This window comes from Colobus angolensis, unplaced genomic scaffold, assembly GCF_000951035.1.
Source record: "Colobus angolensis palliatus isolate OR3802 unplaced genomic scaffold, Cang.pa_1.0 Scaffold411, whole genome shotgun sequence".
NCBI classification, from domain to species: Eukaryota; Metazoa; Chordata; class Mammalia; order Primates; family Cercopithecidae; genus Colobus; species Colobus angolensis.
Window position 1 is genome coordinate 1,832,039 of NW_012117500.1, and position 14,908 is coordinate 1,846,946.

At 35.7% G+C, this 14,908-nt stretch overlaps 1 protein-coding gene across 1 annotated transcript in view; it reads left to right on the top strand.

Moving 5' to 3' along the window:
- The first annotated feature begins 7 nt into the window (after positions 1 to 7).
- The window catches only part of TOP2B (topoisomerase (DNA) II beta 180kDa), a 66,520-nt gene continuing 51,619 nt past the window's right edge, over positions 8 to 14,908 (top strand). The window contains exon 1 of the mRNA XM_011956240.1: positions 8 to 136. Coding sequence (XP_011811630.1) covers positions 68 to 136 — 69 coding nt within the window. The 5' untranslated portion in view covers positions 8 to 67. The remainder of the gene's footprint in view (positions 137 to 14,908) is intronic.

Below are 14,908 nucleotides of genomic sequence, written 5' to 3' on the forward strand. Positions count from 1 at the left end.
TAGCGGCCCGCAGGGAGGCGGGAGCGGCGGCTGCGGCCTCGGGGCCTGTGAGCTGGAGGTACTCGCCATGGCCAAGTCGGGTGGCTGCGGCGCGGGAGCCGGCGTGGGCGGCGGCAACGGTGCACTGACCTGGGTGGTAAGTGACGGTCGGTCCCCAGGATGGGCGGCTGCATTGTTCCGGGCTCGCGGCGGGGGCGGAATTCCGCGGGTCCGAACGGGCGGGGGAGGGGAAAGGGAGGGAAATCCCATCTCCGGAACGGGCGCTCCATCGGGGCCTGTGCTTGCAGAATCCTCCAGCCGGCTCCCCGCGCCTTTTCTTTCTTTTTTCTCTGTGCCTGTCTGGAAGCCCTGACTGCCAGAGCGTAATGTGTACTTGAAACTCTGGTGGAACAAAATCGCGAACGTAACATAGAGCCCCTGCTTCCTCTCTTTTCCTTTTAACCAGACTCTTCCGGGGCAGCCGGGCCTGAAATGGTGGGGAAGGTGATAATGCAAGTGTGTCTGTGTGGGGCAGCATTTTCTCCAAATGTAGTTTAAGAAAACCCTGGGAAAAGGGGTATGTGTGTATTTTAAATGCAGCCCTTTCTGGGGCTTTAATCTCTCAAAGAAGAATGCACTGGGACTTCTACAGCAACTTGCACTTCCATTTGGAAAGTCTCATTCAGTTGAGAGCGCAGTTGGGATGACTTTCGCAGCAGTTAATACTGTAGGTCTTCACTCTGTCAGGGTGAGATTATTAAAAGAAGTGCTTGCCTATGTCAGCATCGCAGGTGTAACGGGGTGGGGGCTGAATGGGTGTCCCGGAGAGGTAACTGAAGTGCTTAGGCTTGGAGTTAAAGGATTTCGACGCTCAGTTCCTGCTGGGAAGTAGAAGTAGCTGTAGCGGAAGGAGGAAGGGAGGCCGGATTCCCACGACAGATCGATAATTCACCGGCATTTCACTTGCTCACTGTGGAGTTCAGACCAGGGTCATGTCCTATACAGAAGATCTAGGTATTTCGGAGAAAAGTAAAAAATGTTACATTTTTCTGGACTTCTGACGGTCTATTCCCCCATCCCTGTTTTAAACACCTCAAGGGAGCTTTCATATAGGCATTTTTGTTACTTAATTCATTTTCTCTTTGTTTGGGTGAGGTTTAGGTGAGTTGAGTAGCAATTTGTGCTATATTGACAACTGCTTCTTATAAAAAGGATGTTAGTGACAGCAGCAAAACATTTTAATCACTTATGTTTGCGTGCCAGGGTACATTGCAAAATAACTTGCCAGGCTTTTATTGTTGAAATTCTCTGAATGTTGTATATTACTCCAGTTATGTAGAATGAAAGTATGAAGGGACTAGAGCCAGGAGAGAAAATGTCAGATACTAAGTTAGTGGTCCGTGTGGACTTGCAGTAGAGGGTATGTGAGAGGAAGGAGGAGATGGACAGATACATGCAAAAGAATGACTTTTAGAATTAATGGCTTTTACCCCTGTCACTAAAATCAGACATCGGAAAATTGACTGAGACAGCCAAATGGTATTGTAAGTTCTCATTCACTATTTGGAAGTGTTGAGGCCTGATCAGTGTTTGTTCTGAAGACCTCTGGTTCTATAACGGTAAACGTTTTGCTTCATAGTAGGTTGTTGGCTTTAACATTTGATAGCAGTACTTTAATTTAGTGTTGTATAATTTTGTAGATAATTAAATAACAATTTATTTCTTTCAAGCTCCATAGGAAACTCATTGCTAATAAATTTAGCAAAACTTGGAGGATCTCATTCAACATAGAAAAATCCATTTGAAACTGAAATTGACTTATTGATTAAAGGGATTTTCATTATAAAGTGGATTATGGAAAATACGGGAAATGCAGTAAAATAAAGAGAAGTGAAGATCACTTAGTCTTTTATTTATAGAGTATATCTTATGGAATTAGAAGTTTATTAAAAAGATAATCACTCCTATAAATCTTCTTTAAGAGTTGATGCTTACTCTAAATTTCAGTTAGGTTATATGAGCATCTTTATGTCCATAATATACATCATTGATCATAGACTGGTTTGATTTTATGGGAGGCAATATAGTGAGGTAGTTATGGGCTTTGACATCAGGCTGATATAGGTGCAGATACTGTCTCTCCAACACATTTAGTTGGACTTTTCCCAAGGAACTTTACCTTTCTAAGCCTGTTTTTTTAATCTTTCAAATAAGGTTGCATTGAGAATGAAATGAGATAACGTATGTAGCACAGTGCTGGGCTTAATGAATGTTTGTTATTATTGGTGAACTTCAAGAAATGCACACTCAAATAATAATTGCAGTTGATTTTACATAAAATATCTTTTAGCTGGGGTAAAAGCAAATTAATTTTTCCTTTGCACGAGTTAGGGCTTTATTGCAGTGGTCATCTATTTTGAGAAAGGTAACTTCATCTACTTTATTGAAGCTAGTGTTATGTTGCCACCTGCTTGTGGATAACAGGAAGAAATAAAAATAGAATTAGCCCCTGATTTCTTTCTTCTGGGTGGGGAGTTGTATGCCATGTGTTACTGATACTAACTACTGTTGGGATGCATGCCAGCATGTGTTGTTAATGTTGTCATTGCAGGAAAATTTACCTTTTAATATCTGAAACCACAAAGCCAAGTGGTTTTAGGACTGGCATTAATTTCTTTTAATAACTCATTTGGTTTGTGTTTAATTTGTAGTAATATCTCAACCAGAATTTTTTATAATTATAAAAAAGTAAAAAATACAAACATGGCAAAGCTATTTGATTTAAAATGTATAGCAGTTACAAAGGCTTCTCTTAAGCCAGCAGGATTTCTTGAATTAATTCTTTGTAAAGCTTTGATTAGTAGACAATAATAGTCTGGTTCATTCTGTCAGTCTTGTATCATAAGTGATTGTAGCTAATACATTTGTGGAGATATTGGAATATAGTTATATGACTTGATCCTTCTCCCAACAATATTCTAACTTGGTAGATTTAAAAAAAAAATTGTAATGGAAAATGTTAAGCGTCTCAAAAAGTTTAACCAGAATAGTATAACAGGCTTCCCTCTATTTAGCCTTAAGCTTCAATAATTATCAACCTGCTGGGTGCGGTGGCTCACGCCTGTAATCCCAGAACTTTGGGAGGCCGAGGCAGGCGGATCACATGAGGTCGGAAGTTCAAGACCAGCCTGACCCACATGGAAAAACCCTGTCTCTACTAAAAATACAAAATTAGCCGGGGTGGTTGTGCATGCCTGTAATCCCAGCTACTCGGGAGGCTGAGGCAGGAGAATCGCTTGAACCTGGGAGGCGGAGGTTGCGGTGAGCTGAGCTCGTGTCATTGCACTCTAGCCTGGGCGTCAAGAGCGAAACTCTTGTCTCATAAAAAAACAAGAAAAAGAAAAATTATCAACTTAAGACCACCCAGTTTATCCCTTCTCATTCTTTTGAAGCAGAGCAAATCCTAGAATTTTATCACTTTCTCTGTAAATATTTCAGTATTTATCTCTAACAGTTAAGTCTCTTTTTGAAAAACTGTAGAGCCACAAATATTGTAATTTTCTCAAAAGTAAAATTTTTTGAAATATGTAACTTACATTTTTTGGACTGTGAATAATTAAACATGACTGTGTATTTAAATGTTGTTTAAAGATTTGTTTTAAGAACCTTGCTTTAGTGGTTTACTATTGCGAGTCTAAATTGCTGTGCTTTTCATAAACTATGTGCCCTTTCCAATGAAATTTGTTTATTATAGTCTCCATAGTTAGATTTATCTCTTCACTGTCCCCTGTACAAGTTATGCTTGTTTTTGTCACTTTGTCTTTACATATTTACCTTCCATCCAGAATTACTCTTTCACTTCTCTTTACTAGTCTCAATCTTAACTGCTCTTCAGGGCTAGCTCAGCGCCTCATCACATTATTATTTTCCAGTTTATACTCATCTTTTTCTTTCATTGAATGTTTGTTACTCTCATGAATCATAAAACAGAAGTCTTTATTTTTTATGTAACTTTCATGCATGATAACTTTGCCTTAACAATATTACAAACTTCTGAAGTTAAGAAAGCATGTATTTTCCTTGTTCATATCCTTTATAGTGTTGAACAAAGATCTGGATACATAATCCAGTCTCAGTTATTAACAAATTGGATAACTGACATACTGACTTCCTAAAAAGTCTTCTGTCATTAGTAGGACAAGTGTTTAAGTAGCAGTGTTTTTTAGATACATTCTCAAGTACATGATATAGCAGTATTTAGGCACTTTTTAAATAAACTTAATTTTTCTGAATAGAAGTATGTTCACCTGTAATCCCAGATTTGTTGTTTAGGTGGTGGCAAAATTGCATTTTACTGAGTATACTTTAAAAAATAAACTTCTTGAATTTTTAAAAATATTAACACATATGGAACCCCATTTTAATGAAAAGTTGAAGTAGCTATAGTTGTTCCTATTTGCAGAGAAGAAAAGAGGTTTAGAGATTAGGTAACAAATTCTTAGGCACATGGTTAAGGCTCAGGTGGAATTTAAACCAGACTCAGTGTTCTTAACATTTACATAGCCTTCAACTTTAAAAACATTGAAAGACAAAACAACATATCTTATACTCTGATATGACAGAATAAGGAGACATCTGGGATATACCTATCTTTTTCTACTAACCTTTTACTTACATACAAAAAGTTAAGGAGTATACTTCCTTTTTCAGAATACGTGTATCTAGTATAGCATAATGCTAAGAGTATGGGCTGTGAAATCAGATCATCTAGTTTCATAATTCACCTTTTTCAAGTACTAGTTTTGTTAGCTTTGGGAAAACACTTATCCCGACCTTAGTTATTTTGTATCTGTACAAAGGGAATTATAACTGTCTATTTCATGGAGATACTATATAAAGATTAATTAAGATTATCGTAGTGCTTGGCACATGGTAGCTCCCAGATGGGTTCACACATACATTCTCCCTTCTTTTTTAATCCGGTGATAAGTATTTTCATTCCCTTTATTATAAAGAAAGCCTATTTATTTTCATAGCAGAAGTCTAAGCATTTGTTACTGTCTTAAGTATCTCTTACCTCTTCCTTGCCCCTTTGTTTAGAAGGGTATTTCTGAAGGAGCATAAGACGGGGAACAATTTGTTACTTTTTGCTTCATTAATGGTGAAATATGGTTAGAATGAACATCATGGGATGGCAACCTTGAGGGAGAAAAGAGAGAGGAGATGTTATAAAAGGTTAGTGTTAAGTCTGAGGGGATTGTACAGAAGAAGGTAAAAGAAGGGGCTTGTTGCTAGGCTGCCAGCCCCCACTTCCACTCTTGTTGGCCTGGTGATGGAGAGCTTTCTGTGTCGATTATGTGAATGAGCGGCTCAGTTCTTTTTTAGTACCAACTGGCAAACCATCTCCTTTACCCACTTTGTCAGCAATTCATTCTCCCTCAGAAAAACAGTAACTGTAGGTGCTCTGCCAAATTGCTATATTTCAGGTGACAACTCTGTCCATTGAAGAATCTTTTGTTTTGCAGAATGATCTTGGTGTATAGTCGTTCTGAAAACTAGGAAGTTTTACTGGAATGTTTTCCATTTTCTTCTGATGATTGAGAAATGTTCTTGAAAAAGATCAAATCTTTGATTACTATTAAATCTGTATTTTTATTAGGCATTAGCAATATTGCAAAAGTGCTGTAAGGTAGGTTAATATTTAAAATATATAGTCTGTATATTTGTTTTGATATTTTTGTTACAATTTTAAATTTTCCCCAAATGCTTTGTTTAATTTGGCAGCTGACTTTTGAAATTCAGAAAACGTCAATAATCTTATAGTTATAAATGAAAAAGAATAGAATTAAAACAACTTTTAGATATGTGTAGGAAATTTATCTTAATATGGTGATTATTTTACATTTTTATTGTCTTTATGAGAATGAAAATGTAGCCTTGATTTTTTAGATTCCAATGTAATTGGATGCTGGCATTATTTATTGCTATAAGTAGTTTGGTAATTTGTTCACATAAATTAAGGCAGGGAAATAAATTACAAATAAACTTAAATAACAAGTTTTCAATTGTTTTACTTAGTCTCAATGCAAGTTTATTCAAAATGCTCTTGGTAAATTATTTTTCTTATTATTGTTTTTTTTTTTTGGGATGGAGTCTCGCTCTGTCGCCCAGGCTGGAGTGCAGTGGCGCAATCTCGGCTCACTGCAAGCTCCACCTCCCGGGTTCATGCTATTCTTCTGCCTCAGCCTCTCGAGTAGCTGGGACTACAGGTCCCTGCCACCACGCCTGGCTAATTTTTTGTATTTTTTAGTAGAGACGAAGTTTCACTGTGATAGCCAGGATGGTCTCGATCTCCTGACCTCGTGATCTGCCCGTCTCAGCCTCCCAAAATGCTGGGATTACAGGGGTGATCCACTGCACCCGGCCAGTAAATTATTATTTTTAAAGGCATGTTGTCAATTTTTATTCAATGTGGAGTACTGGGAGCAATTGCTATAAAACATGATACCTTGTTACTATGAACATAAAATAATAAGAAAAGGTAAAATCAAAAGACTCTGCTGGGTCTAAAGTGAGCATAATTCTGTTAACCTACTTGTGTCAAATATACATCACTCTCTTTTATCATCTGTAGAGTTGAGGTGCTTTTACAAACATGCAGATATGAGTTTGCTAGTTTGTGGTGGATCAAGGCAATTTCCTGTTCTCTTTTCTGAATATTGTCAGCAAAAGTGTTAAAACTGAAGAGCTACCCAGGGTGACTTTTTTTTTTAAGAGATAGAGATAGTGATGATAATAGCAAGGGAGAAGGTGCAGAATAGGTTTCTCATTTAGCTTGTCTCTTCTAAGGCCAAAGGTGGTTTGTATTAAATATGCATACCTGTTCTAGGGATGGGATCATCTTATTAACTGGGTAAGTTGCCCTCGTTCCCCTTACCCTAGATTTTGATTTTTAGTATCCTGAACATTGCTCAGGGGACAACTTTCTGCTGATAAACAGGAGTTGAAAGAGACTATTATTTCTGGTTTCTGTTGTAAAAAACTTACGAAAGTCTCAGGGGAGAACCACCTGTGTTTGCCACTAGTGAGCCAGTGAGCGATGTAAATTACCATTTGTTGAGAATGGGAACATAAAAGACAAATTGAATTCTAGTGTTAGTTTCTACTTTCTACTCTGCCAAGGCTGCCAATCTTATTTGTGTATTTTGATTTTGTTTTTGCATAGCCTCTAGTGAGAAAATTGGGGTTGCAGAAGTAATAAGTAGGTATAAACATTGCCTCTAGGAAAAGAAACCTTCAGTTGTATTCTGGCTTAATTATGTTTTCACATGCATGGGTTAATAGGCCTTTAACATATTTGTTTATGCATTCATTGTAGGAAATTAGAAAACGTGTAAAAAAGATAAAAATGGCATGTATTTCTACTCTATGGATAATTTTTATTGATACTCTGTTGGGCATATTTCACATTTTTCCCTACGCATGCATATATTATGCATAATTTTTTTCTGACAAAAATGGGCTCATGTTTTGTATATACTCTTTTGTAATGTTCACTAAACAATGCCATTTTGATAAACGAATTTAAAAATACTTAATTATCTTTGCTAATATAAATTTTCTATAAAAGCAATAAAAGATTAACACAAATTATTTTTAGTATAGTAATTATAAACTTATTTACTCATTGAAACGTCGAAGTTTAAGGATTTATATTAAGGGTTTTTGTTATTTATTTATTTATTTATTTATTTATTTATTTATCTGATGGAGGCTTGCTATCACCCAGGCTGGTCTCAGATTCTTGGGCTCAGGGGATTGATCCTTGGTCTCAGACTCCAGAGTATCTGGGACTACAGGTATTTGGCAACTATGTCAGATTTCATAAGTTGTTTGATACTATAATTGGGAGTAGATTTGAAATATCTGCAAATGACTTCCATTGTATTCTATAAATAATATGTATCCCTTAATGCTTTTCCTGACTTTAAATAGAATAGTATCTCTTATTCTTTCCTCAATACTTGTCATATGATATTTAGAAAAAAATACATTGTCACACATTCGTCACACTTATTTTACAGTATTTCTATGTTCTTCCTAGAGAAAATTACGAATAGTATTCGACAAAGTCAGCTACATTTCACATATTCAATTTTTTTGTTGTAAAAAACATATAACATTAAATTTACTATCTTAGCTATTAAGTGTAGAGTTCAGTAGTGTTAAATATATTCACATTGTTAAGCAACAGATCTCTAGAAGTATTTCATTTTCCAAAACAAACTGTATCTACTAAACACTAATTCCCACTCCCCCCAGCCCTTGGTTAACCACCGTTTCTATGATTTTGATTACTGTAGATACTTTATATGATTGTAATCATACAGTATTTGTTCTTCGTGACTGGCTTATTTTGTTGTTTAGCATAATATCCTTGAGGTTCATCCATGTTATAGCACATGACAAGATTTCTGTGTTTTTTGAGGCTGCGTAATACTCCATTGTATCTATATACCACATTTAAAAAATCCATTCATACATCAGTGGACATTTGGGTTGCCTTGCCTCTTGGCTATTATGAATAATACCCATGATGAACATGGGTGTACAAATATCTCTTTGAGATTTTGCTTTGAATTCTTTTGGATATATACCCGAAAGTGGGATTGCTGGATCATATAGTAATTCTATTTTTGATTTCTTGAGGAACCTCCATACTATTTCCATAATGGTTATAGCATTTTTCTAGGATTTTATATTCTCACCAACAGTGTAGAAATGTACCAGTTTCTCCACATCCTTACCAATACTTATTTTCTGATGGCTGTCTTAATAGGTGTGAGGTGATATCTTATTGTATTTTTGATTTGCGTTTCTCTTATTAGGAATGTTGATTATCTTTTCATATGCTGTTGACCATTTGCAAATCTTATTTGGGGAATTGTCTATTGAAATCCTTTATCCATTTGAATGGGGTTATTTTGTTATTGTTGTTGAGTTATAGAAGCTCCTTATCTAGTTTGGATATTAACCTTTGATGGTTTACAGATATTTTCTCGATTCCATATGTTGCCTTTTCACTCCGTCAGTTGTTTTCTTTGGTGCACAGAAATTTTTAAGTTTGATGTCCTGTTCATCTATTTTTGCTTTTGTTGTCTGTGCTTTTGGTGCCATATCCATGAAAGCATTGCCAAATCCAATGTCTCAAAGCATTTCCTTTATGTTTCCTTCTAGGAGTTTTATAGTTTTAGGTATTACTTTTAGGACTTTATGTTAATTTTTGTATGTGGCATGAGAGTTCAACTTCAGTCTTTTACTTGTTATCTAGTTTTCCCAGCACCATTTGTTGAAGAGACTGTCCTTTCCCCAGTGTGTAGTCTTGGCATTCTTGTGAAAAATCATTTGGCCTTTTATGTAAGGGTTTATTTCTGTGCTCTTTATTCTGTCTATATGCCAGTGCCACACTGTTTTAGATTTCTGTTGTTCTGTAGTAAAATCAGGTTTTGAAATCAGAAGGTGTGAGGCCTTTAGCTTTATTTTCTGATTAAAGACTGATTTAGCTATATGGGTCCTCTTGAGATTCCATATGAATGTTAGAATTTTTCTTTTTTCGTATTTCTGCAAAAAATGCCATTGGGATTTGGTAGGAATGGCATTGAATCTGTAGATCACTTTGGATAGTTTGGACATTTTAACAATATTTTAAGTTTTTCAAATCATGAAAATGGAATGCCTGTCCATTTATTGGTATCTTTTTTTCATTTCTTTTAACAGTGTTTTGTATTTTGATGTTATTCTCACCTCCCTGGTTAAGTTTACTCTGTGGTAGTTTATCCTTTTTGAGGCTATAGTAAATGGGATTGTTTTCATAATTTCCTTTTTTGATTGGTCATGGTTACTGCATGAAAACATAACTAATTTTTGTATCCTGCAACTTGCTGAAATCATGTATTAGTTGTAGTAGTTTTTCTGTGGAATCTTTTGGGTTATCTACTATAAGATTATGCCATTTGTGAGCATAATTCTACTTCTTTTCTAATTTTTATGCCTTTTATTTCCTTTTCTTGTCTTAATTGCTCTGACTAGGACCTCTAATACTATCTTGAATATTGGCAAGATTGGACATCCTTGCCTTGCTCCTCCTGATCTTAGAGGAAAAGTTTTTAGTCTTTCACTAGTATGTGTGCTGTTAGCTGTTGGCTTTTTGTGTATCGCTTTTATTATATTGAGGTGTTTTCTATTTCTAGTTTGTTACGTGTTTTTATCAGGAAAGTGTATTGAATTTTGTCAAATGCTTTTTGTGCATCAATTGAGATGATAATGTGGTTTTTGCCCTTTATTTTGTTAATATGGTACAGTACAATGATTTGTTTTTGTATTTGGAAACATCGTTGCATTTCAAGTATAAATCCTATTTGCTTATTGTGTGTAATCCTTTTAATGTGCTGTTGGGTCGGGCGTGGTGGCTCATGCCTGTAATCCCAGCACTTTGGGAGGCCAGTGCAGGAGAATCGTTTGAGGCCAGGAGTTTAAGACCATCCTGGGCAATATGGTAAAACCTTGTCTCCAGAAAAAAATTTAAAATTAGCCAGGTGTGGTGGCACACAGTTGTAGTACTAGCTGCTTGGGGCAGGGGTTGTGAGGTATTGAGGAGGAGGGTGGGTGTGCTGAGGTGGGAGAATCACTTGAGCCTGGGAGGCTGAGGCTGCAGTGAGCCATCATCATGCCACTGCACTCCAGCCTGGGCAACAAAATGAGACCCTCTCTTAAAAAAAAAAAGTGCCATTGTATTGAGTTTGCTAGTATTTTGGGGAAGATTTTTCCATCAGTCTTCGTCAGTGGTATTGTTCCGTAGGCCTCTTATTCTGTCTTCTAGTTTTTGTATCAGAGAAATGCTGGCTTCATAGAATGATTCTGGAAGTGTTCTCTGCCCTTCATTTTTTTGGTAAGAGTTTCAAGAGTTAATTCTTTGATTATTTCATAGAATTTTCAAGTGAAGCTATCTGGTCCTGGGCTTTCCTTTGTTGGGAAGTTTTTGATTACTGCTTCATATCCTTATTTGTTATAGGGCTGTTCAGATTATTTACTCATGATTCAATCTTGGTAGATCATATGTTTGGAATGTATTTATTTCTTCTGGATAATCTGTTACCATATATGTGTTCATGTAAGTCTTTTATAATCTTTTTTATTTCTGTGACATCAATTTTGATGTCCCCTTTCATTTCTGATTTAGTTATTTGATTATCTCTTTTTTTCTTACATAATCTAGCTAAGGGTTTGTCAGTTTTGTTAATTTTTTCAAAAAACAAACTCTTGGTTTCATTGCTTTTTTTTTTCTCATTGTTTTTCTATTCTCTATTTTATTTATCTTTGTTTTAAACTTTATTTGCCTTCATTAATTTGGTTTAATTTCTCTTTTCCTAGTTCTTTGAAAGGGTCTAAAGTTAGGTTCTTAATTCGAGATCTTTATTGATTGTTAATGTTAAGTGTAATACTGTTTTAGCCGCATTACATAAATATTGGTGTATTGTGTTTTTGTTTTCATTTGTCTCCTGATATTTTCTAAATTCCCTTGTGATTTCATCTTTGACCCATTGGTTGTGTAAGAGTGAGTTGTTTAACTTCCACTTTTTTGTGGATTTTACTGTTTTCCTTCTACTGTTGATTCCTGGTTTCATGCCATTGTTGGTAGAAAATATACCTTATATGATTACAGTCTTCTTAAGTTTGTTGACTTGTTTTGTCATGTAACGTGGTCTATGTTGGAGAATGTTCCATGTGCAATTGAAAAGAATGTGTATTTTGCTGTTGTTCATTGGTATGTCTGTTAGGTCCAATTGGTCTATAGTGTTGTTCAAGTTCTTTGTGTCTTTGTTGATCTTCTGTGTGGTGGTTCTATCCATAACCGAAAGTGGGCTAGTGAAGTCTCCTACTATTATTGTGTTGTTCTCTCTCTCCCTTCACTTCTGTCAGTGTTTGCTCATAAATTTGGGAACTGTAATGTTAGATGCATATCTTACTGGTGAACTGACCCTTTTATCATTATGTAATGTCCTATTCTGTCTCTTGTGACAGTTTTTGTCTTAAAGTCTATGTTGTCTGATGTAAGTACAGCCACTCTCTTCAGATTCCAGTTTTATGGAATATCTTTTTCCATCCTTTTATTTGTAGGCTTTGTGCATCTTTGGATCTGAAGCAGGTGTCTTGTAAACAACCTATAGTTGGATCTTATTTTTTTATTCCATTGGCTAATCTATGTCTTTTATTTGGGGCACTTAACCTTTTTTTTTTTCTAGATGGAATCTCCCTCTGTTGTCCAGGCTGGAGTACAGTGGCACAATCTTGGCTCACTGCAACCTCTGCTTCAGGTTCAAGTGATTCTTCTGCCTCAGCCTCCCGAGTAGCTGGGATTACAGGTGCCTGCCACCACAACTGGCTAATTTTTGTATTTTTAGCAGAGATAGTGTTTTACCATATTGGCCATGCTGGTCTCTAACTCCTGACCTCAAGTGATCTGCCCGCCTCAGTCTCCCAAAGTGCTGGAATTACAGATGTGAGCCACCATACCTGGCCCAATTCACATTTGAAGTAATTATTGACATGGACTCACTATTGCCATTTTGATTATTGTTTTTGTATGTCTTATAGCTTTTTTGTCCATCTTTCCTCCCTTGCTGCCTTCTTTTGTGTTTCACTGACTTTTTTTTTTTTTAGTGACATGTTTTGATTTTCTTCTAATTTCTCTTTGTGTATATTCTACAGATATTTTCCTTGACTTTACCTTGCAATTTATATAACATATATTCAAGTGATAAAAATAAATTTTAAATTAGTAACTTCAATTACATATGAAAACTCTTCCTTTTTTCACCTCTGCCCTCCCCTGCTTTGTTTTTGATGACACTTTACCTCTTTTTATGTTGTGTATATTTTAACACAGATTTATAATTATTTTTTATGCTTTAAAAATTCTATACCATATTTTAAGTGATCTGTATTACTGCATTACAATACTAGAAGATGTCGTATTTGTTTATATACAAATAGTCTTCAAAAAGTTCATGGAAAATGTGTATTATGAGAAAATTATGCATGGATTTCAAAATTTTTTTGTATCAAAATAAACTTCTACTAACTTGTTATAACATTTCTGAATGAAATCTAGTTTGAGGTACTAGGAGGGATAAGACATCATTTGGAAAAGAGCCCTTATCAGAGCAATATGAATTATGCTAAAATTGAAGCAAGAACCAACATCAAGTTTGTGAAGAAGCTTTGGTGGAAAAATGGTGAAATCATTGATTTCCAGTATGTTTACAGGGCCAATGTCTCAAATAAATGAGCAGTTTACAAATGGATAACTTCTTTTAAGAAGAGATGAGATGATGTTAAAGATGAAGCCTGCAGCAGCAGACCATCTGCATCAATTTGTGAGGAAAAGATTAATCGTGTTCATGCCCTTATTGAAGAGGACCAGTGATTAACAGCAGAAACAATAGCCAACACCATAGATGTCTTAGTTGGTTCAGCTTCCACAATTCTTTATGAAAAATTAAAGATTCACAGACTTTCCACTCAATGGATGCCAAAACCATTGTGCCTAGATCAGCTGCAGACAAGAGCAAAGCTTTTAATGGAAATTTTAAACAAATGGGATCAAATCCTGATGAATTTCTTCAAAGAATTGTAACAGGAGGTGAAACAGGGCTTTACCAGCATAATCCTGAAGACAAAACACAATCAAAGCAATGGCTGTTAAGAGGTGGAAGTGGTCCAATCAAAGCAAAAGAAGACAGGCCAAGAGCAAAGGTCTTGGCAACAGTTATTTAGGATGCTCAAGGCATTTTGCTTGTTGACTTTATGAAGGGCCAAAGAATGATAACATCTGCTTATTATAAGATTGTTTTGAGAAAGATAAAGTTTTAGCAGAAAAATCCCCAGGAAGGCTTCACCAAAATCTTTCTCCATCATGACAGTACGCCTGCTCATTCCTTTCATCAAACAAGAGCAATTTTATGAGATTTTTGATGATGATTAATTAGGCATCTATCTTATAGTCTTGATTTCGCCCCTTCTGAGTTTTTTGTTTGTTTGTTTTGTTTACTAATCTTAAATCTTTAAAAGGCACCTATTTTCAGTTGATAAATTTATGTATTGGCATAAATTCGCAAGACCCTTGGTCTTTAGAGATGAGCTAAATGGCTGATATCATCACTTATAAAAGTGTCTTGACCTTTATGGAGCTTCTGTTGAGAAATAAGATTTATATTTTTAATTTTTGTCTTTTGATTCCATTTTTTCGGGGAATTTTTTGAAGTCTCCTTGGACTTTACCAGGGAGTTAAGTATTTTTGTGTTACTGTGTTGCTATTTTTTATCCTTTTGCTTTAAGGGACTCCCTTTATCATTTCTTGTTGGGCAAACCTAGTGGTGATGAACTGTCCCAGCAATTTGTTTATCTGAGAAAGTCTTAATTTCTACTTCATTTTTGAAGGGCACTTTAGCTAGATATAATGTTCTTGGTTGGCAGTGTTTTTTTTTTTTTTCTCTTCAGTACTTCAGATATATTTTTCTAATCCCTTCTACCTTGCAAGGTTTCTGCTGAGAAATTGGCTAGTAATCTAACAGAAGCTCCTTTGTAGTTGATGATTCACTTTTTTGTTGCTGCTTTCAAGATTCTCTGTCTATGACTTTTGACAGTGTAATTATGATGTGTCTTGGTGTAGTTTTCTTTAGATTTATCCTTGTTGGAGTTCTTTGAGCTTCTTTAATTTGTATGTCCATTTATGTCCTCAGATTTGGAAAGTTTTCGGCTCTGATTTCTTCAAATAGGCTCTTTCCCCATTTCTCCCTTTCTTCTCCTTTGAGACTTACATAATGTATATGTTGTTCTGATGATAGTGGCCCATAAGTTCTTTAAGCTC